Source organism: Bombina bombina, chromosome 8 (assembly GCF_027579735.1).
Source record: "Bombina bombina isolate aBomBom1 chromosome 8, aBomBom1.pri, whole genome shotgun sequence".
Classification (NCBI taxonomy): Eukaryota; Metazoa; Chordata; class Amphibia; order Anura; family Bombinatoridae; genus Bombina; species Bombina bombina.
The window spans coordinates 176,649,244-176,673,904 of NC_069506.1; the positions used below are offsets into that span (position 1 = coordinate 176,649,244).

Here is a 24,661-nt window from a genome sequence, read left to right on the forward strand (position 1 = left end):
AATCAATGGGATATCGGGCAGCAGCGAACATGAGCTTTCACTGCTTTCAGACCCCCATTGATTCCTATGGCATCCGCCGCCTCCAGGGTGGCGGATTGAAAACCAGGTACGCTGGCCTGGAATAGTGGCGAGCGTACCTGCTAGTTATTTGATAACTTGCAAAAGTAGTCAGATTGTGCCGAACTTGCATTCGGCACATATGGAGTGACGTAAGCATCGATCTGTGTCGGACTGAGTCCGGCGGATCGTAGGTTACGTCACATATTTCTACTTTTGCCGGTCTGTAGGGTTTGATAACTAAGGCGAATCAGGCTCGCCGCAAATACGCTGCGGAATTCCAGCGTATTTGCGGTTAACAGCTTGATAACTAGAGGCCCAGGTGTGCTTTTTCCACTTTTTTTCTCCATTGATCTCTATGGGGGAATACATTCAAGCATTAACGTTTGTGCAAAAAAATGTTTTTTTGGAACTTGTAATACGAATGCATCCTGATCAGCGCGAAAATTAAAATTCTAGCAGAGTTTTCGCTTACACAAAGAAACCAAATACTGCACCAGTAGTAATCTAGCCCATAATGTTTCAGCATTTCAAAGTAATGTAAATGTAGAAAATATTGAAGAAATCAAAATCAAAATCACACATCTTGCAAATCAGATTATTTTATTCATTTGCTGGATTGTAAAAGTGGGATACAGTATTTTGAAAAATTTGGTCCGCTTCGAAAAAAAATTTGGTTTGCTTCGAGACATTCGTAATAGTTCGGTATGTGTCAGTAATTCGGTTTCAGAATTTATTTGTGTTGTTCCGAATTTTGAAATTTAGATGCATTCGAAACCGTTATTGAATTTTTATTTATATCGGACCAAATCTTTATTACTTTCTAACTAATGTTCTGGCGATTGCCGAAACAAAATTATGTTAATCCGCCGCCACCCACAATCCACTAAATAAAGCTTTTAACCCCTAAATCGCTGTCCTCCCACATCACTAACACTACCTAAACCTATTAACCCCTAAACCCCAGCCCCCCACATCGCCGACACTAACTAAATAACGAAATAAAGTTATTAACCCTGAAACCTCAGTTCCCCGATATTGCCGACATGAACTAAACCTATTAACCCTTAAACCGCACCCCCTCAGATCTCAAACATCACCAACACTAAATAAATCACTAAATAAAGTATTAACCCCTAAACTGCTGTTTCCGACATCGCCAACACTAACTAAAACTATTAACCTCTAAACCGCACCCCTCACTTTGCCAACTCTAACTAAACCTATTAACCCCTAACTGTCGTTCCCAAACATCGCCAACACTAACTAAACCTATTAACCCCTAAACCGCAGTTCCCGACAGCTGAATGCTCTTTTCAGGGCAATGGGTAGAATAGGTTTTTTTTAGATAACTTTTTTTATTTTATGGGTTTGGGGGGGTGGGGGTTTGTAATGTTAGTGGGTCTTTGTATTTATTTGTGAGCTGTAAACTTTAGGGCAATGCCCTACAAAAGGCCCTTTTAAAGGCTATTGGCAGTTTATTATAGATTAGATTTTTTATTTTGGGGTGTGTTTTTTTTTAAATGGGTATTAGAATAGGAATAATTTTTACTATTTTTGATAATTCTTTTGTTATTTTGTGTAATGTTTTTTTTCGTTGTTGGATTGTTTTTTGTTTTTTTAGAATAGCCATTTTTTATTTTTTATTGGCAGTAAAAGAGCTGAATGCCCTTTTAAGGGATATGCCCATACAAATGCCCTTTTCAGGGCAATGGGTAGATTAGGTGAAACTTTATTTTTATTCTGTGGGTTTGGGGTTGGGGGTTTGTAATGTTAGTGGGTCTTTGTGCTTTTTTTTGTACCAAAAGAGCTGTAAACTTTAGGGCAATGCCCTACAAAAGGTCCCTTGGTAGTTTATTATAGATTAGGGAATTTTTTATTTTGGGGGGTAAATAGGAATATTTTTTATTGTTTTGGATAATTTCGTTTGTTATTTTTTTGTAATGGTAGTTTTTTTATTTTGTAATGGTAGGTTTTTTATTTTGTAATGCTAGCTTTTAGTGTAAGGCAGCTTAGGTTTTTATTTTTTTATTTTACAGGTAAGTTTGTATTTATTTTAACTAGGTAGTTAGTAAATAGTTAATAACTATTTACTAACTAGTCTACCTAGTTAAAATAAATAACTTACCTGTGAAATAAAAATAAAACCTAAGCTAGCTACAATATAACTATTAGTTATATTGTAGCTAGCTTAGGTTTTATTTCACAGGTAAGTTACCTTGTATTTAGATTTAAAGGTATTATTTAGTTAATAATTGTAACTTTAATTTAGTTATATTTTAATAATGTTAAAGTTAGGGGGTGTTAGGTTTAGGGTTATGGTTAGGGTTAGGTTTAAAGTTAAGGGGTGTTAGGTTTATGGGTTAATATAGTTTAATTTAGGTTGTTGCGATGTGGTGGCCGGCAGTTTAGGGGTTAATAGGTTTAGTTAGTATTGGCATTTTTTTGGGAACGGCAGTTTAGGGGTTAATAACTTTAGTTAGTGTTAGCCGAGTTTTGAAATGGCGGTTTAGGGGTTAATAGGATTAGTTAGTGTTGGCGAGTTGGGGGGGTACAGTTTAGGGGTTAATAGCTTTATTTAGTGGTGGTGGTGTGGGGGGGGTGTTGTGGTTTAGGGATAAATAGGTTTAGTTCGTGTCTGCGATGTTTTGGAACGGCGGTTTAGGGGTTAATAGGTTTAGTTAGTGTTGGCAATGTGTGTGTGGGGGTGCGGTTTAGGAGTTAATAGGTTTAGTTTATGTCGGCGATGTGGGGGGCGTGCGGTTTAGGGATTATTAGGTTTAGAGGTTTAGTTTGTGTTGGCGACGTGGGGGGGTGCGGTTTAGGGGTTAATAGGTTTTGTTTGTGTCTGCGATGTTTCGGGATGGCGGTTTAGGGGTTAATACCTTTATTATAGACTTAGAGTTAGTGGGGGGGGAACTGCGGTTTAGGAACAATGAAAAATTCTTAATATGAATAATGAATCCAAAAATTCAGAAACTAATTTATTAATTTTTGGAATTTTAGGGAATTTTTCGGGATGTGCCGATTCTGAAATTCGGATGCATTTGAATCGCCGAATCGGACAAAATTTGTCCGAATTACAAATTTGTCCGAAACGAAACGCACATGTCTAGTATTTGGTTTGTTTTATCTGAAACACAAGAAAATAAATAAATTGGCTTTACACAGTAATTTAAAACTATTCATCAAAATTGTAAAAATGATTGTAAGGGCAACCACACTGAATCTATACAAAACAGTAAAAGTTATAATAGGTTAACTCAACTGAAACTGATTCTTATTTAATACTGAAGCTGAGCTCATTAAATCCAGATGGTCTTAATGAAACTTTAGATTATGCAGCTATTAATATTTGAGCTTTGGTATATTATATTTTGTAATTGTAAAGCATGTATTTTCTTGATATATATTTAACATATAGTACTTTATTGTTTCATACTAGTGCCTTTTATCTAAATATAAACAGAAAACTTTTGACAATATATTGTTATGAAGAAAAACGTTTTCTCTCCTAAAACATGGAGTTCACTTATTTATGGACTAAAGGATGTTTTTTTCCTATATTTCACTATGTAAAAAAAAGAGGCGTGCCCTCTTTAAATAGGGAGTTCACTTATGTCTGACTATGAAGAGTTTTTTGACTATTATTTTTTTAATGTAAAAAAGAAGTTTGCCCTCTTCAATATTTACTTGATTTTGCTGTTTCCTCTTAAGGTACAAACATAAGTGAACCATGTTTTACGGTCATTCGATTATTCACATTACTTTTTTTATGCTTCAATATCTAGTTACTTCATGCCATTTTTGTAATGTATTTAATTGAATTATAGCTGTAAATGTTCACAAGCAGTTAGGAGTCATTTGATGAATTGTTAATGAAATGATTTATTGTGATTATTGCCATTAAACCTCTGACATTGCTCCTAGGATTTTCACTGCTACTCCACCTCCTGTCTCTACCCCCTTACATCTGGCTTTCAAACATCCACTCCCACATATCTGTCTAAATGTTTAACATACACATATTGTACATAATTCCCCTTTTAAATTTTATATATATATCATAAACCAAGAAAGAAGTGCAGCATAACAAAGACAGAAACATTATGTACATAATACTCTCTTACACAAAAAGCTATAAAATATCAGTGTGTGAGAAAGTCTTTGACCTTTGGATTAGCTTTGCACACTCTTCCTGATCGAGTAACAAACAGTTGGGCTTGTGAGTCTGAACCTCTTGCCTGGAACTGTCAGTGATTTTTTTTAATGGAATGTTACATCCATTTTGTGAAGTGTCATTGTCATTTGGTACCACAGCACAATGCCATGCTTGGGGTTCTGAGAAAATTATGAGCAGTATTATTCAGATACCTGTAGGAGGTGACAACTGTACCTTACAAGGTTTTACCATCTGAGTGGACAACATATCTGTTGGGTTGGCGGGCCTTGCCAGAAAACATAGCCAGTTTGTCAAAACCACGGGTTGTCTACATCCTTACCACCTTCCCAGGCTCCAGAGGTGACAGGCATCTAGCAGATTTTTCATGACTTATTTTTCCTTTTTCTCGTGAGTAAAGCAGCCTGAACATTAGTCTCAACTCTTGGCACGACCTGGGATGAAACCACGTGAGTCCTGGTGCTACTTGACAGTAAACGCTGGGCCTGAGAAAGCATACCATCCCTGGGTGTGTTGTGCAGGTTGAGTAGAGCTGCATAAATGTCAGAATCAGCACGTGTGCATTTCTCTAGGAGTTGCTTGGCTGACTGGACACATGCTCCGCCAGACCATTGGATCCAGGGTAATTGGGACTGCTCGTGACATGCTGAAAATTCCACTGCTAAGCAAAGTTCTTAATCTTTATTTTCGAAAATAATGTTGCATTGTCAGTTATCAATTGATGGGGAATCCCATGTACAGAGAAGTGCCGCTTTAAGGTCCTGATTACAGCGGTACTGGAAAGGTTCGGGAGTGTGTCAAACTCCCACCATCCAGAGTACAAATCTACCAAGACCAAGTCATTCTTGCCTGTCCACTCAAATATGTCAGCTGCAGTTATGGAGCATGGTCTGTCAGGTACCTGGTGAAGTTGTAAGGGTTCCCTCAACGGGTGTTGTTTTAGAGCATTACACTGGGCACATCTGGAAATTTCCCTGTCAATTTCACAGTACATAGTGGGCCAAACATGGTTTTACATGCCCTTCACTTAGTGGACTGGATACCAGGGTGACCTTGATGGAGTTGTGTCAAGTAGTATTTTTGGAGGGAGTGAGGGATGAAATACCTCTGACCATGTAGAATTAATACATCATCCACTGTCAGCTCACCCCACATAGTGTAAAATAGCTGAATATCATGTGGGAATCCTTTAGATGAGCCAAGCCACCCCTTGAGAATGATGTCCAAAAAATGTGCGCAGGTAGCATCTTCCTGTGTGTTTTGCTAAATTTCTTCAATCCTTCTGAACGACAACACTCTGTCCAGAGTTAGCACGTCATAATCCTCAATAACTCCAGGATTGTCTGTGGTGGGAAGGTGTGCATATAAAAGTGCATCTGCAACATACAGTTCACAACCTCGATTACAGACCACATTTAGGTGGTAGTGCTGAAGCTTTATTATCTTTTGCTGGATAAGCACCAATGCTGTTTGCAGAGGCTTAGATATAATCATGACATTTTGAACAAGCAAAAACTAGTGTCAAGAGCTCTTTCTCAATGTGTGCATAGTATGCTTCAGTTTCAGTAAGAACTTGTTGTGAATGCCACAGGCCTGCCATCTTGAAGGCATACTGCTCCAAGACCGTGCTGCAAAGCATTATCAGACAATATTACCGCCGGCTTGTGTATATCAAAATACTGTAAGACAGGTGAACTTGTCAGATGTGCTTTAAACGTATCTACAGCAGAAGCATGTTGTTTAGTCCAACACCAATTTGCATCTTGGCGCAGGGGCTGATGGACGGGAACCGTTATCTTACTGTAGCAATGTATAAACTTTGAGAGATAATTGGTCATGCCCAGAAACCTATGTAGCCCATGTTTGTCTTTTGGGGCAGGCATTTGGTGTATGGCCTTAGTTTTGTTTGGGTGAGGCTTGACGCCTTTATCTGTGAGGAGGTGGCCTACTTATAGCACCCTGGAGACCCTGATGCAACATTTAGTTGGTTTAAGCTTCAGATTGATTGCTCTGACACGGTTTAATAAACATTTAAGCAGTTGGTCATGTACCTCAACAGAAGAGCCCCAAATCAGGTTGTCATCAACAACTATTTCACATCTCTGAAAAACTTTACTTCCAGTCGAAATCCCATATGGCATCTATGAGAACCTGTACCTTCTGAACGGGGTCATGAGGGTTGTGAGTTTTGATGATTCCGTGTTTTCCTTTCCTCATCTCTTAAACATATTAACCCCTAAACCACCGTGCCCCCACATCGCAAATAATAAACTAAACCAATTAACCCCATAAACTGCCGGCCCCCCAATTCGCAACACACTAATTTAAACTATTAACCCCTAAACTGCCACCCCCAAATCGCAAATCACTAATTAAACTATTAACCCCTAAACCTAACACCCCCTAACTTTAAATTAAATTTACCATATAACTATCTTAAAATAAATAAAAACTTACCTGTGAAATAAAAAAAACCTAAGATGGGAAGCTTAGTTTTTTTTTTAGAATTAGGTTTTTTTATTTTGGGGGGTTGGTTGGGTGCGGGGTTTTTACTGTTAGGGGGGGACTTTGTAATTTATGGATGTAAAAGAGCTGTTTAACTTAGGGCAGCGCCCTACAAAAGGCCCTTTTAAGGGCTATTGGTAGTTTATTGATAGATATGGGGGGGTTATTTTGGGGGGCTTTTTTGTTTTTATTGGGTATTCGATTAGGTTTAATTTTTATTATTTTGGATAATTTAGTTTATTTTGTATTAATCTTTTTTTTTTTTTTTCATAATTTTAGTGTTTTTTTTTGGTAATGTTAGGTTTTTCTATTTTTTCATAGTGTTTTTGTAATTTAATTTTTTTATTTTTATTTTATTTTATTTTGTTAAAATAGTTATGTTAGGTTAATTTATAGTTTTTTTTTATTTCACAGGTAGGTTTTTATTTATTTTAAGATAGTTATATTGTAAATTTAATTTAGTTAGGGGGTGTTAGGTTTAGGGGTTAATATTTTAACTTAGTGATTTGCTATGTGGGCGGCCAGCGGTTTAGGGGTTAATAGGTTTATTATAGTAGTTGCGATGTGGGGGCGGCGGTTTAGGGGTTAATAGGTTTAATATAGTATTAGCGATGTGGGGGCCGGTGGTTTAGGGGTTAATAGATTTATATAGTGTTGGCGATGTGGGGGACGGCAGATTAGGGGTTAATAGGTTTAATATAGTATTTGAGATGTGGGTGGATGGCAGTTTAGGGGTTAATAGGTAGTTTATGGGTGTTAGTGTACTTTGTAACATTTTAGTTATGAGTTTTGTGAAACATTTTTGTTTCGCAAAATCCATAACTACTGGTCTATGGTCGCAGAATGGATCAGGGTGGTATAAGCTATAAGGCTAGCATAATAACCGGACCACACATCCTGTAATACAGGAGACCTCAAAATTCCACACTCAAAAGCCATTTTTTGAGTGCGGAATGGAGAGTTGCGTTACAGGCTAAAATGCTGCGGTATAGCTGTACCACCGCAACTTGTTATACGGGAGACCTGTCCATTCAGCATGCAATGGCCAATTTTTCAGAGGTATAGCCGTACCGCACAATTTGTAATCTCACTAATTGTTTGTTAAAAGCTGGACATTTGTTGCGCTTAGTAGCGGGTTCACCACCACAGTTGCTGCATCAAATTTTTTTCTGCTGCACCACAAACACTTCTGCCTCTCTTTTGAGCTCCTTTGTGCCCCTTTCAAGGCGCTCAAACAACATAATAATTTGCAATAATAATACAAATTTGCGATTTATATAGTGCTTTTCTCACTTTGAGATTCAAAGCACTTTACAAATATACCAACATAAAGACATAAAAGTTAGGAGTTTCTGAAGGTCAGATAAGCGGACTGAATGCCTAGTTGAGTCTTTAGCTTTTTTTAAAAAAATCTGTAAAGACGGTGCCTCTCTGATTGCACACGGTAAAAAGTTCCAGAAAGTAGGGGCAGCATGGCTGAATGCTCTGGAGCCTGAGTTTGTCCTAATTCTTGGCACTGAGAGGGGGGATGTGTTGGCTGACCTAAGTGAGCGGGATGGGATGTAGGGTGTCAGGAGCTCTTTCGAGTACTGTGGGCCTTGGTTGTTTAAGGCTTTGAAGGTCAGCAGGCCAATTTTAAAATATGTTCGCCATTTAATTGGAAGCCAATGCAGAGAGTGGAGAACAGGTGTTATTTGGCAGGAGCGAGTTTGATTGGTCAGTAGTCTGGCTGCTGCATTTTGTACCATCTGAAGGTGATTGAGTTCTTTTTTGGGGGGCCCAATTAGAGTGCATTGCAGTAATCTAGCCTAGAGGATACAAATGCATGGATTAATGTTGGCATATAATCCGGTGGAATTAAGTGTTGTATTCTGGCTATGTTTTTCAGATGAAAGTTGGCAGATTTTATTCTTATGGCTGATACTAAAAAGACGTCTATTTCCCTTAATAACTGAGCACAAAGTGCATCATTGTGGATGCCACAGACAATTCTGTCACATATTAGTTTCTCTGTTTGCGCACCAAAATCAATTTTTTTTAGCCAAAAATCTACGTTGTGGTCATGTAGGATTAAATTCCTTTGTCAGGTTTTTGAACCATCATGTTAAACTCATGTCTGTCCATTATCACGTTCCATTCTGGTAAGCCTATTTCATCAAATTTCTTGATTAACACATCAGGATCCTCTTTGTCCTCACCCATATTTATCTAGTGCATCTGAACCGACCAAATTGAAAAAAAGTGTAAGCTTGCACCTATTTTGATTTGTCCAATAGACATGCTTTGATGTACACTTCCTATTCCCTCTTGAATTTCAACCATTTGTTAGCGATGTCATCATCAAAGACAATCAGCTCTATGCGCCGTAAATGACGAGCCATGTTTTGTCAGCGTTCCCACTTCCTACACAATGTAGATGTTCACAAGCAGTTAGGAGTCATTTGATGAACTGGTAATTAAATTATTTGTGATGATTGCCATTCAACTTCTAACATTGCTCTTAGCATTTTAACTACTACTCCACTTCTTGTCTCCGCCCCTTACATCCTGTTTTCAAACATTCACCCCACATAGCTATCTATATGTGCGACACACATATTCTACAATAGCTATGTAATATGCTAAGCATGTTGTTTGGAGCATTCACAGATCACTACCAATCCAATTGGTAGTTTGGTCTTTAAATAGGTAGGTTGGGGTAATATTTAGATACAAAGAGGACAGAGTTTTTCAAAAACTTTCCTGCGCTGCCTAGTGGTTAGCCTTGACTCCTGGAATATCAACCCCAAATGATATTAAATACGTTTGTGAGAGAGAGAGAGAGTTTAGGAGTGTGGGGCGCAAATGAATGCTATAACCTTTAAAAACGTATTTTAATATGTTACTATATGGTTAGAGAAAAAATAATAAAAGTCCAAAGAAACTTGTTCTTATAGTATAAAATTATCTTTATTGGTGCAAAAAGCAATTTAACAAATATGTGTGTTCTTTTCAATTGATGTGTAATTATACAATCCTGTATTATCTGTGGGTCTGTCTATAGAAACTCTACGAAAAAACTTTCTTTAAAAAATTCTTAGGGTAAATTCTTTGTATAAAAAATTCTTTATATTAAAAAATTTAAAACAATACATAAAGGTATAGATATATCCAGAATATCTAGAATATTCTCCTATTTCTTTTAAAGTCTACATGCAATTTAAAGTCTACATGCAATTTAATACTCTCCCATATGACCTTTATGTATTGTTTTAAATTTTTTAATATAAAGAATTTTTTATGCAAAGAATTTACCCTAAGAATTTTTTAAAGAAAGTTTTTTCGTAGAGTTTCTATAGACAGACCCACAGATAATACAGGATTGTATAATTGCACATCAATTGAAAAGAACACACATATTTGTTAAATTGCTTTTTGCACCAATAAAGATAATTTTATACTATAAGAACAAGTTTCTTTGGACTTTTATTATTTTTTCTCTAACCATATAGTAACATATTAAAATACGTTTTTAAAGGTTATAGCATTCATTTGCGCCCCACACTCCTAAACTCTCTCTCTCTCACAAAAGTAATATTTAGATATCAATGTCCAAAAACACAGCAGCACTCACCAATTAAAAAAAACCTTCCATCTTTATTGGGACATCCAGGTAAAAAAGACAACGTTTCGGACCTCTAGTCCTTAGTCATTGGTGAGTGCTGCTGTGTTTTTGGACATTGTTGCTTTATTCAGCGGAGATTGTGTGGTACCCTCGGCAGCTTGCACCACCACTGTGCTGTACCATTTGAACTTTGTAATATTTAGATATGCTTGACGGAATGACCACAGGTAAAACACATCCAAGAGACATGTTGCAATAGTATTGCTTACAGCAATAGAAATAGGCTAGATGATATAAACTTTGCAAACTCAAACCTACTTTTTCTCGCCGACTCTCACAGGGCTGCCCAGGTGGAATGATCGTAAAAAAAAAGGGGGCAGTCCCTGCGAGTGGCAATATGGCTCCTATTAAAAGTAATGGAGCTCGCTGGATAGGGACATTTCACTCCTTAGTGCGAAGTTAGCAAGGAGCAGGTGGAACACTTTAAAATTAAAATCCTGCAACCAATATAACTCATATTACGCTGCTTTCTGCTTATAGCATCTTACATTCGCCTATATTTTAGTATGCATTTGTTTTTCTATTGGGGTTATAAGTGTTTGTATTGTTTTAAGAAAAGCTCGCCACTTTTTAGTTGGCAAGAAAAAACTGTGAGATCTGCAATGCAAAAATCTTTATAGAATTATGCTGGGATTAGAGAGACATTTTCACATACACCCATGAAACGCCCATGTTCAGCCCATTTTACGAAAAAAACAACAATTACACTTTGCATGTTGTATTTATAAGTACAGTTCTGTGTGATTTTTGCACATCCAGTGTACTAAATTTATGATTTACACAGCGCATATTTAATTTGATTTATTCCTGTGTAAATTACATTCAAATTTAACTTTTTTGTTAAAATACGATTTTTGGTGAAGAATTATGTTATGATTTTTGATGGACATTAACAATACAATTTTTCCTGCTTATTTTTGTATGAATGGTTCAAATATTTGTTTTGTATGATGTTTAAAATTTGAATTTTATTGTGAATTTTTCATATCAAAATACAGTATACGCCCCTTAGTGAGACATCCTGTTTTCAGGGTAAAAAGTGGCATTAGATCATTCCACCAGGGAAATAGAAGGACTGTGTCACGCCGTGCCACTCTAGCCATTTCTAGGGGCGTGGCGTCTCCTTCCCTGCTCGTTGCCAGGGGCAGTGTTGGCTCCGGATGCGTGCGGCGCGGACGTCATCGCCGTACACTCCGGATGCCGGTCGGAGCTCAGTGGTGCAAATCTGCGCCTATTTAAATGTTCTAATAACGATCTGTCATTGCCCAAGTATAGGTGATACTTTGTGTGCTACTGGGTGTGACAGATCGTTCTTTCTATGTACCTAAATATTGTTGCTGAACCTGCCTGTCTGACTACTCTACCTGCCTTAACCCTTACACTGCTGGATTGATTATTGTTGCTGAACCTGCCTGTCTGACTACTCTACCTGCCTTAAACCTTACACTGCTGGATTGATTATTGTTGCTGAACCTGCCTGTCTGACTACTCTACCTGCCTTAACCCTTACACTGCTGGATTGATTATTGTTGCTGAACCTGCCTGTCTGACTACTCTACCTGCCTTAACCCTTAAACTGTTGGACTGCTTTACTGTTGCCAAACCCCGCCTGCCTGACCATTCAAGTGGTTTATCCTTGGACTGCTTTACTGTTGCCAGACCTTGCCTGCCTGACCATTCTAGTGGTTCATTTTGGACTGCTCTGCTGTTGCCGCTGAGGACTCTCTTGTTTGTGGTGAGGGCAGCCTTCCTTCTTACTAACTTTCTCTGATCTGGGATATTCCCTATCATTCCAGCTCGATGCCGGGATAACACGACTACAGGCAGAGTTTGGTCTGATAGAGGAGTATCCCACGAGCGTTACATTATACTTGGGCCATGCAGCCAGATGAGGTGGCATGAGCTGTTTATCTTCAGGGACAGATGTTGGGAACTCATACCACACAGTTGCAGAATATGGATTCCAAGTTAGAGGCTATTACAGCTCAACTCTCCTTACTAGTTGCAGCAAGGGATGCCGCTCCTGTTGCTACACAGCCAGCTCCTAGTACTGTGACTTCTTCCTCTGCTTCTGGAAGTATACCCCGGATACCCTTGCCTGACAAGTATGAAGGTACTACTGATTGCAGGGGCTTTCTAAACCAATGCAGGCTGCACTTCCGCAATGATCCTCACACCTTTCAGTCTCATCAGTCAAGGGTCACCTTTATCATTTCCTTGCTAAAGGACAAGGCCCTAGCCTGGGTCTCTCCCCTTTTGGAACAGAATGCTACACTCCTGCATGATTCTGATGAGTTCATTTCTGCTTTATCTTCTGTGTTTGGGACTTCTGGTCGTACCTCTGCTGTGGAATATTCTCTCCTGGATCTCCGCCAGGGCAATAAAACTGTGGCACAATTTGTCATCGAGTTCCACACCTTGGAACTTGAAACCACTTGGGATGGCAGTGCTCTCAAGGTAGCCTTTAGGAGGGGTCTCCATGAATGCATCAAAGATGAACTCACTTATCGTGATATTCCTTTTTCTTTGGATGACTTTATAGTGCTTTGTATCAATCTGGACTCTCGCTTTCATGAAAGGCAAGCCAAGAGAGACAGGACAAGGAGGGTCCTTCCCTCCCATCCTCCTATTTGCCCAGTTTTGGCAGCATCCGGTACCCCTTCAGCTACTCCAGTTACCTCAGTAGAGGAACCAATGGATCTCTCTTCCTTCAAACCTTCAGAGTCTGAAAGGCAGAGAAGAAGGAGACTGAGATTATGTTTTTATTGTGGATCTAACACCCACCAACTAAAGGACTGTGACATTCGGCCGGGAAAAGCCAATGCTTAGGGGATAACACTGGGGTACCTCTAAGCATGATCTCAACTAAATCCCCTCACTCCTCTCGGATCCTGGTACCTGTTACCCTTACCTTCCTTCAGAATACTGTCCATACTCAAGCCTTCATTGATTCAGTGGCAGCTGGAAACTTCCTGGATCACCATTTTATGATTCAAGCTGGTTTGCCTCTTCTGCAGAAAAGACATTGGGGCCTATTTATCAAATGTCTTGTGGACCTGATCCGACAGTGCGGATCAGGTCCGCAAGACATTGCTGAATGCGGAGAGCAATACGTGGTGCAACGCCGCCCCCTGCAGACTCACGGCCAATCGGCCACCAGCAGGGGGTGTCAATCAACCCGATCGTACTAGATCGGGTTAAATTCCAGCAATTCCTGTTCGCCTGCTCAGAGCAGGTGGACAGGGTTATGGAGCAGCAGTCTTTGTGACCGCTGCTCCATAACTTGTGTTTCTGGCGAGTCTGAAGACTCGCCAGAAACACGGCAATCAAGCTCCATTCGGAGCTTGATAGATAGGCCCCATTGTCTCAAAAATAACTACCCTGGATGGCACCCCCCTTGGTTCGGGCATGATCCATTTTGAGTCAGCACCCCTGAACCTGACTGTGGGAGTCCTCCACACTGAACAGCGGCAGTTTGAGGTCATTAATTTCCCAGCACAGCCTGTCATCCTTGGTCTTCCTTGGCTTCGGGTACACAATTCACAGTTCGACTGGGCTGAGGGACAACTGGCCTCCTGGGGTACCTCCTGTTTCCATTCCTGCCTTGCTAAAGTCATTCCTCTGCCCTGTATTCCCACAGCCAGTATACAGACTCCTTTAAAAATTCCTTCAGTATACATGGACTTTGCTGATGTGTTTGAGAAAAAAACAGCCAACGTGCTGCCACCCCACAGTCCTTATGACTGCAAGATCAACCTCTTTCCCGGAGCCCCACTTCCTAAAGGGAGGGCTTATCCACTCTCCAAGGCTGAAACCAAATCCATGGAGGAGTACATCCAAGAGAACCTAGCTAAAGGTTTCATTCGCCCTTCCTCCCCTCCTGCTGGGGCTGGCTTCTTTTTTGTCAGTTAGAAGGATGGTGGGCTCAGACCCTGCATAGACTACAGGGCCTTGAACTACATAACCATCAAGAATCGCTATCCCATACCATTGATCACCGAACTGTATGACTCATTCCAGGATGCTCGCTTTTTTACCAAATTGGACTTACGTGGGGCATACAATCTAATTCGCATCTTTCCAGGCCACAAATGGAAGACGGTCTTTAACATAAGATCTGGGCATTACAAATACCTTGTAATGCCCTTTGGGCTGTGTAATGCCCCTGCAGTCTTCCAGGCATTTGTCAACAATGTCTTCCGTGACCTCCTCAACCGCACTGTCATTGTTTATCTGGATGATATCCTTGTTTTCTCTTCCACTTTAGAGGAGCATCATAGGCACGTGAGACAGGTACTTCTTTGTCTCAGAGTTAATTCTTTGGTAGCCAAGCTAGAAAAGTGTGAGTTTGATCAAGTTCAGATCCAATTCCTTGGTTATATCATCTCCAAGGAGGGTTTTGCCATGGATCCTGCTAAACTCACTGCAGTACTAGAATGGCCTCAACCTACCTCTTTAAAGGAATTGCAGAGGTTCTTAGGATTCTCCAATTATTACCGCAAGTTTATAAAGAACTTTTCTCAAGCAGTCGCTCCTCTTACTGAATTGACAAAACGGAACAAAGACTGTAAATATTGGCCTCCTGAGGCCATAAATGCCTTCTCTTGTCTGAAAAAGACTTTTTGTTCAGCTTGTGTGCTCCGCCATCCTGATCCTGACCTACAGTTCACTTTAGAGGTTGATGCCTCCGAGATAGGGGCTGGAGCAGTTGTTACTCAAAGGGACCCTTTGACTTCCAAGTCACACCCTGCAGCCTTTTTCTCTAAATGTTTCACTCCTGCTGAGAGGAACTACGATGTGGGTAATCATGAACTCTTAGCCACTAAGATGGCCTTATCTGAATGGCGTCACTGTTTAGAGGGCACCGTCAATCCTATTCAGATTCTCACCAACTACAAGAATCTGACTTACCTAGAGACTGCTCATCGACTTAATCCTCAACAGGCCAGGTGGGCCTTGTTCTTTTCCCGTTTTAACTTTGTGGTCTCTTATCTTCTTATATTCGTCTACGTCAACCCTGTCACAAATTGGGGCCTAGGTTTATCGGTCCTTACAAGGTCCTGAAAAGACTGTCTCCTGTTGCCTACAAAGTGGCCTTGCCAAAAACCCTACACATACATCCAGTCTTCCACATCTCACTACTTAAACCTTATATGAAGAATAGATATACCCGGCTCAGAGCTCCTCCTCCTCCGCTCTTGGTCCATGGTGACCCCGAATATGAAGTAGCTAAGATTATGGACTCCAGATACAGGTGCAGACAACTGCAGTATCTGATACATTGGAAGGGTTACTCCGTGGCAGATCATTCCTGGGTTCCTGCCCGTGATGTGCATGCTCCATCTCTGGTATCCAGATTCCATGCTGCTTATCCTTTGAGGCCGACTCTGGTTACCGGAGGGAACCTGAGACTCCTGGTTCCCAGCCTGTTTTTCTTTTCCTGTGCCACCAGAGGTATCTGTTTATGTTTGCAGCATTTTGGAGACCTGTTACCTGTAGTGGATTACTCTCTGGCTCCACCTGCTTGCCTGCTGCAGGTAGTTTTCTAATCATCTCTGCTATAAAGGGCTACTTCACTAATCATTTGGTGCCTTGATATTGTGATTGCATTCCTTTGTTTTTGCCTCTGTTTCCTGAATTCCTGTTTTGTTGTTGGATCCCTGGCATCTGAACTCGGCTTGCTGACTGACCATTCTTCTGGATTCCCCTTTTTGCTTTATGAAAGATTAGACTGCTTTCCTGGCTACTGACCATTGGCTTGTATTCTGACAATTATTTTGTATCCTGTATGCTTACTTGGCTACTGTGTCTATCACCATGCTGTGAGAACTGTAAGCTTAACTGGCTGCTGAGTCTAAGCAACTATACTGTGACATCTGTTTATCCTGAAGTCAAGTACCTCTGCTGTGAGTACCTGTATACTTCCTTGGCTGTTGGTACTAAACTCCACTGCTGTAAGAACTGTATGTTAATCTGCTTGCTGAGTCTAAGCAACTATACTGTGACATCTGTTTATTCTGAAGCCAAGTACCTCTGCTGTGAGTACCTGTATACTTCATTGGCTGTTGATACTAAACTCCACTGCTGTAAGAACTGTATGTTAATCTGCTTGCTGAGTCTAAGCAACTATAATGTGACATCTGTTTATCCTGAAGTCAAGTACCTCTGCTGTGAGACTGAACACCTCTTCTGAGAGTACCTGTATACTTCCTTGGCTGTTGGTACTAAACTCCACTGCTGTAAGAACTGTATGTTAATCTGCTTGCTGAGTCTAAGCAACTCTACTGTGTCATTTGTTTATCCTGAAGCCAAGTACCTCTGCTGTGAGACTGAACACCTCTTCTGAGAGTTCCTGTATACTTCCTTGGCTGTTGGTACTAAACTCCACTGCTGTAAGAACTGTATGTACATCTGCTTGCTGAGTCTAAGCAACCTTACTGTGACATTTGTCTTCCTGAAACCAAGTGTCCTTACCGAGATACTGGCGTATGCTAGGCCCCTTCCTGAAACCAAGTTGCCTTACCGAGATACTGGCGTATGCTCGGCCCGTTCCTGAAACCAAGTTACCTTACCGAGATACTGGCGTATGCTTGGCCCCTTCCTGAAACCAAGTTGCCTTACCGAGATACTGGCGTATGCTCGGCCCCTTCCTTTAAAGCCAAGTGTCCTTACAGAGATACTGGCGTATGCTCGGCCCCTTCCTGAAACCAAGTTACCTTACCGAGATACTGGCGTATGCTGGCCCCTTCCTGAAACCAAGTTACCTTACTGAGATACTGGCGTATGCTCGGCCCCTTCCTGAAACCAAGTTACCTTACCGAGATACTGGCATATGCTCGGCCCGTTCCTGAAACCAAGTTGCCTTACCGAGATACTGGTGTATGCTTGGCCCCTTCCTGAAACCAAATTGCCTTACCAAGATACTGGCGTATGCTCGGTCCGTTCCTGAACCCCAGTTGCCTTACCGAGATACTGGCGTATGCTCGGCCCGTTCCTGAACCCAAGTTGCTTTACCGAGATACTGGCGTATGCTCGGCCCGTTCCTGAACCCAAGTTGCTTTACCGAGTTACTGGCGTATGCTCGGCCCGTTCCTGAAACCAAGTTGCCTTACCGAGATACTGGCGTATGCTTGGCCCGTTCCTGAAACCAAGTTGCCTTACCAAGATACTGGTGTATGCTCGGCCCGTTCCTGAAACCAAGTTGCCTTACCAAAGACTTTTGTTTGCTTATTATTAGTTTGAAATATAACCTTGATGTGCTTTACCTCTTGTTTTCCTTGCATTACCTTAGTAAAGTTTCTTTAAGAAAAGACCTTCTTTGTTCTGTGTTTCCATTCTGGTACTCACCTCTTCACATCCTCTCAGCTTAACTCAGCCATCACCTCTCACATGCTCCATACCCCTGAACCTGCTCAGCCGAGCATGACAGAATGTCAAGGCCACACATTGGAACTTGCAGAGGTGGTACCAGTTTTGAAAGCCCTACTAGAACAAGTGACAAACATGGCACAGCTAATGCAACTGCTTTTTCAAGACCTTCCTGATAAGGTGCAACGTATAACACAGTCCTATACATTCAGACTTTATTTGACACTCAGAGAGATTTTTTTCGAAATGTTTTTTGCCAATTAACTCCAGAGAAATCTTCCACAGTTCTGACTTCCTCTGTACCTCCCAGAGCTGCCTCAGTGACATTTAAAGGAAAGTCTTCTAAAACTACTACAGAGGGTAACATCAAAGCTGCTACAGCACCCCTTTCACCTACGGAGATTACAAGAAGGAGAACTCAAGGGCTCTGTTTTTATTGTAGGGGCTCTAGCCATATCATCTCCTACTGTACAGTAAGACCTCCTAAGAGATCTACCCAAGACTCCTCAGCTACTAGTTCTGCTTCATCTGCTTTGGTGACAGCTGGGAAGAGTACCTCAAACCCAAGAACAAAGATGGCAGAGGACCGGTTACATAATATCCTGGTGCAACAACTCCCAGATGAAACTGGTACTTCTCACATAAAATCTGACTTTGTTTCTTCTCTGGAAGTTTCTGTTCCCTCTTTTCAAAAGGGTTCCATTACATCCAGTCACCAGCAGGAGTCTGGTTCATCTGTTTCCTTAACCTTCCAAAACCCTGTGACTCAGGTATCACAAATTCTAGCTGGAACCTTACCACCCACAGTATCATCTGGCACTGAGGAAGATAATTCAGATGGTTTTTCTACAATTTATGAATATTCAAACTCGGAAGAGTCAGAACCCCAAACTGCAGTCCGGGGAAGGAACATGGGTCATCTACCTAAATGCTCCAGAATAAAATCTAAAAGAACCATTGTTGCAACTCTTTGCAAGGACTTTCTTCAGAAGGCCCAAGGACCAACATTATACCTCCTGAATGTATCCTTGCCTCTGATGGGACTGTGGTCAGAAAAGTGGACTTTCTAAGAAGCTAAGGCTGCTCAGAGAGTATCCTTGGGAAGGGGGAACTGTCACGGCCATGCCTGGATTTGAACCTGAGACTCCTGGTTCCAAGCCTGTTTTTCTTTTCCTGTGCCACCAGAGGTATCTGTTTATGTTTGCAGCATTTTGGAGACCTGTTACCTGCAGTGGATTACTCTCTTGCTCCAGCTGCAGGTAGTTTTCTAATCATCTCTGCTATAAAGGGCTGCTTCACTAATCATTTGGTGCCTTGACATTGTGATTGAATTCCTTTGTTTTTGCCTCTGTTCTGTTTCCTGAATTCCTGTTTTGTTGTTGGATCCCTGGCATCTGAACTCGGCTTGCTGATTGACCATTCTTCTGGATTCCCCTTTTTGCTTTATGAAAGATTGGACTGCTTTCATGGCTACTTACCCTTGGCTTGTATTCTGACAATTCTTTTGTATCCTGTATGCTTACTTGGCTACTGTGTCTATCACCATGCTGTGAGAACTGTAAGCTTAACTGGCTGCTGAGTCTAAGCAACTATACTGTGACATCTGTTTATCCTGAAGTCAAGTACCTCTGCTGTGAGTACCTGTATACTTCATTGGCTGTTGGTACTAAACTCCACTGCTGTAAGAACTGTATGTTAATCTGCTTGCTGAGTCTAAGCAACTATACTGTTACATCTGTTTATCCTGAAGCCAAGTACCTCTGCTGTGAGACTGAACACCTCTTCTGAGAGTACCTGTATACTTCCTTGGCTGTTGGTACTAAACTCCACTGCTGTAAGAACTGTATGTACATCTGCTTGCTGAGTCTAAGCAACTCTACTGTGACATTTGTCTTCCTGAAACCAAGTGTCCTTACCGAGATACTGGCGTATGCTCGGCCCCTTCCTGAAACCAAGTTACCTTACCGAGATACTGGTGTATGCTCGGCCCGTTCCTGAAACCAAGTTACCTTACCGAGATACTGGCGTTTGCTCGGCCCCTTCCTGAAACCAAGTGTCCTTACCGAGATACTGGCGTATGCTCGGCCCCTTCCTGAAACCAAGTTACCTTACCGAGATACTGGCGTATGCTCGGCCCCTTCCTGAAACCAAGTTACCTTACCGAGATACTGGCGTATGCTCGGCCCCTTCCTGAAACCAAGTTACCTTACCGAGACACTGGCGTATGCTCGGCCCCTTCCTGAAACCAAGTTACCTTACTGAGATACTGGCGTATGCTCGGCTCCTTCCTGAAACCAAGTTGCCTTACCGAGATACTGGCATATGCTCGGTCCGTTCCTGAACCCCAGTTGCTTTACCAAGTTACTGGCGTATGCTCAGCCCATTCCTGAAACCAAGTTGCCTTACCGAGATACTGGCGTATGCTCGGCCCGTTCCTGAAACCAAGTTGCTTTACCAAAGACTTTCATTTGTTTATTATTAGTTTGGAATATAACCTTGATGTGCTTTACCTCCTTGATTTCCTTGCATTACCTTAGTAAAGTTTCTTTAAGAAAAGACCTTCTTTGTTCTGTGTTTCCATTCTGGTATACTGAGTCCTACTCACCTCTTCACATCCTCTCAGCTTAACTCAGCCATCACCTCGCACATGCTCCATACCCCTGAACCTGCTCAGCCGAGCATGACAGAACCCTTGAGAGGGGGCTATGTCACGCTAGGGGCTAGGGGCGCGGCGTCTACTTCCCTGCTCGTTGCCAGGGGCAGTGTCGGCTCCAGATGCGTGCGGCACTGACGTTATCGCCGTACGCTCCGGATGCCGGTCACAGCTCAGTGGCGCAAATCTGCACCTATTTAAATGTTCTAATAACGATCTGTCACTGCCCAAGTATAGGTGATACTTTGTGTGCTCCTGGGTGTGACAGATCGTTCTTTCTATGTGCCTAAATATTGTTGCTGAACCTGCCTATCTGACTACTCTACCTGCCTTAACCCTTACACTGCTGGATTGATTATTGTTGCTGAACCTGCCTGTCTGACTACTCTACCTGCCTTAACCCTTACACTGCTGGATTGATTATTGTTGCTGAATCTGCCTGTCTCACTACTCTACCTGCCTTAACCCTTACACTGCTGGATTAATTATTGTTGCTGAACCTGCCTGTCTGACTACTCTACCTGCCTTAACCCTTAAACTGTTGGACTGCTTTACTGTTGCCAAACCCTGCCTGCCTGACCTTTCTAGTGGTTTATCCTTGGACTGCCTTACTGTTGCCAGACCCTGCCTGCCTGACCATTCTAGTGGTTCATCTTGGACTGCTCTTCTGTTGCCCCTGGGAACTGTCCTGCCTGTGGTGAGTGCCGCCTTCCTCATCTTACTAACTTTCTCTGCTCTGGGATATTCCCTATCATTCTAGCTCGATGCCGTGATATCAAGAATACTGGCCAAGTTTGGTCTGATAGAGGAGTATCCCACGAGCGTTAGAGACTGGCAAGCATTCTTTAATAATCTCGCCAGCCCAGAGAACTTTCAATCATCTAGCCCCAAGTCTGCTTCATTAACATCTTTCTCAATGGTAATGGACAAAAAGGAACAGCGGTATATATATTATACATGAAATATACATACAGCATTTTAAGTGGTTAAATATTTATATATTTTCAGTATTTTGTTTTTGTAATTTTTTTTAAGGGACCATAAAGTCAAAATTAAACTTTCAAGATAGAGCATGTCATTTTAAACAACTTTCCAATTTACCTCTGTTATCAAATTTGCTTTAATCTTTTAATATCTTTTATTGAAGAGTAAAACTAGGTAGGTTCATTAGCGCTCAGGAGTGTGCACGTGTCTTTAGTACTCTGTGGCAGCAGTGTTTTGCAAAATTATCTGTAGCTTTGTTATACAATGTTGCAAAACACTGCTTCCATATAGAATACTAAAGACACATGCACACTCCTGAGCTCTTATGAGCCTACCTAGTTTTACTCTTTAATAAATTATACAGAGAGAACAAAGTAAAATTGATAACAGAAGTAAACTTGAAAGTTGTTTAAAATCACATCTGATTCATGAAAGTTAAATTTTGACTTTACTGTCCCTTTAAATCTTGCATGACATATGTTGGTTTGGCTCTTATTAAACAAATGTAACCCCTTGATTTATTTTTTGCATTACTGACCCAAGATAGCTCCTGATTGGCTGACCAGTTGTACCTTGCTCGGGAATAGTAAGGTTTGCAGCTTCTGAGCTGGACTCTACATTTGTGTTTAACTACTTTGCATATGTTAAATACATACGACTAGATTACGAGTTTTGTGGTAAGCTGAAAAAGCAGCGTTAACAGGTCCTAGCGCTGCTTTTTCACTACCGCTGGTATTACGAGTCTTGCAGGTTTAGGGGCACCGCACACTTTTTTGGCCTTACCGCAAAACGACTTACGAAAACTTTGTAAAGTCTTTTTTCTATGGGACTTCCATAGCGCTGGTATTACGAGTCTGTCCTGGGAGGCCAAAAAGTGAGCGGTACATCCTCTACCTCCAAGATTCCTAACGCATTCTAAAGTCAGTAGTTATGAGTTTTACACTACAACGCTGTAGCATAAAACTCATAACTAAAGTGCTAAAGTACACTAACACCCATAAAATACCTGTTAACCCCTAAACCGAAGCCCTCCCGCATCGCAAACACTAAAATAAAATTATTAACTCCTAATCTGCTGCTCCGGACATCACCGCCACTATAATAAAAATATTAACCCCTAAACCGCCGCACTCCCGCCTCGCAAAAACGAGTTAAATATTATTAACCCCTAATCTGGCGCCTCTAACATCGCCGCCACCTAGTTAAAATAAATACAAACTTGTCTGTAAAATAAAAATAAACCGTAAGCTATCTACAATGTAACTATTAGTTATATTGTAGCTAGCTTAGGGTTTATTTTATAGGTAAGTATTTAGCTTTAAATAGGAAGAATTTAGTTAATGATAGGAATTTTTTTAGATTTATTTAAATTATATTTAAGTTAGGGGGTGTTAGGGTTAGGGTTAGACTTAGGTTTAGGGGTTAATACATTTAATATAGTGGCAGGGACGTTGGGGGCAGCAGATTAGGGGTTAATAAGTATAATGTAGGTGGCGGCGATGTTAGAGGCGGCAGATTAGGGGTTAATAATATTTAACTAGTGTTTGCGAGGCGGGAGTGCGGCGGTTTAGGGGTTAATATTTTTATTATAGTGGCGGTGATGTTCGGAGCAGCAGATTAGGAGTTAATAATTTTATTTTAGTGTGTGCGATGCGGGAGGGCCTCGGTTTAGGGGTTAACAGGTAGTTTATGGGTGTTAGTGTACTTTTTAGCACTTTAGTTATGAGTTTTATGCTACAGCGTTGTAGTGTAAAACTCATAACTACTGACTTTAGAATAGCTAGCTTAGGGTTTATTTTACAGGTAAGTATTTAGTTTTAAATAGGAATAATGGAGTTAATGATAGTAATTTTATTTAAATTATATTTCAATTAGGGGGTGTTAGGGTTAGACTTAGGTTTAGGGGTTAATAAATTTAATATAGTGGCTGCGACGTTGGGGGCGGCAGATTAGGTGTTAAGTGTATGTAGGTTGCAGCGACATTGGGGGCGGCAGATTAGGGGTTAATAAAAATAATGTAGGTGTCGGCAATGTTGGGGGCAGCAGATTAGGGGTTAATAAGTATAATGTAGGTGGCGGCGATGTCCAGAGCGGCAGATTAGGTGTTAATCAGTATAATGTAGGTGTCGGGGGGTGGCATATTAGGGGTTAATAAGTGTAGAATTAGGGGTGTTTAGACTCTGGTTCATGTTAGGGTGTTAGGTGTAAACATAACTTTTATTTCCCCATAGGAATCAATGGGGCTGCGTTACTGAGATTTACACTGCTTTTTGGCAGGTGTTAGACTTTTTCTCAGCCGGCTCTCCCAATTGATGTCTATAGGGAAATCGTGCACGAGCACGTACGACCAGCTCACCGCTTACTTAAGCAGCGCTGGTATTGGAGTGAGATATGGAGCAAAATTTTGCTCAACGCTCACTTCTTGCCTTTTAACGCCGGGTTTGTAAAAACCCGTAATACCAGTGCTGCAGGTAAGTGAGCGGTGAGAAGAAAGTGCTCGTTAGCACCGCACAGCTCCTAACGCAAAACTTGCAATCTGGCCGATAGTTTTCTAGGGTTATTAATGCAAGAATGACATGCTCTAACAAACTAGAGCATATTATTTCTGCTAGAATGCCATTTGAAGTGCACCTGACTAAACCACTTGTTGAGAACTGAGTTTAACCCATTTTGATCAAAGTAGTCACTAAAGCATTTCTGTCAAACATCAATATGTGCACGCTGTATTTTAATAGATATGTACTTGCACATTGATGTAGTAAAGCAAACTGATTCATCATGGGCTAAATCTCACTAACATGGTGTTATAATGTTTTCTGTATCTGCACATGGAAATGTATTTTTCTGTTGCTCCAATGTAACATTTACCTAATATCTGTGTATAAACCTCAGCTTGCTCCAAGTACCATTATTGTTAAAAAAAATATTCTATTTAGATGTGGATACTAACACCCCCCCCCCCACACACACACACACACACTACCTTTATAGTGTATATCACAGTACTCCAGGCATTACTTACATGTTGGTTCCTTCGCATGTGGCACTTTGTCTTCTAACGGTATTTGACTAAATTATAAAACAAAAAAAACAAACATAATTTTTGAAGTTAGTCTTTAACAAAATAAAAACAAAGCATTTAAACGTGTCTATCATCATTATTTATTATGTTTAAAATTGCCTTGGTATACAATGGCGCAGACCGCAATTTGAGTGCAGTTGATAATGTGTAGTGGGTTATTCTATATGC

At 41.0% G+C, this 24,661-nt stretch overlaps 1 protein-coding gene across 4 annotated transcripts in view; it reads right to left on the bottom strand.

Moving 5' to 3' along the window:
* Positions 1 to 24,661, bottom strand: part of LOC128638648 (uncharacterized) — a 421,261-nt gene that overhangs the window by 27,802 nt on the left and 368,798 nt on the right. For all 4 annotated transcript variants that reach the window (XM_053690743.1, XM_053690741.1, XM_053690739.1 and 1 more), the window contains one exon: positions 24,434 to 24,480. In XM_053690743.1, coding sequence (XP_053546718.1) covers positions 24,434 to 24,480 — 47 coding nt within the window. The remainder of the gene's footprint in view (positions 1 to 24,433; positions 24,481 to 24,661) is intronic.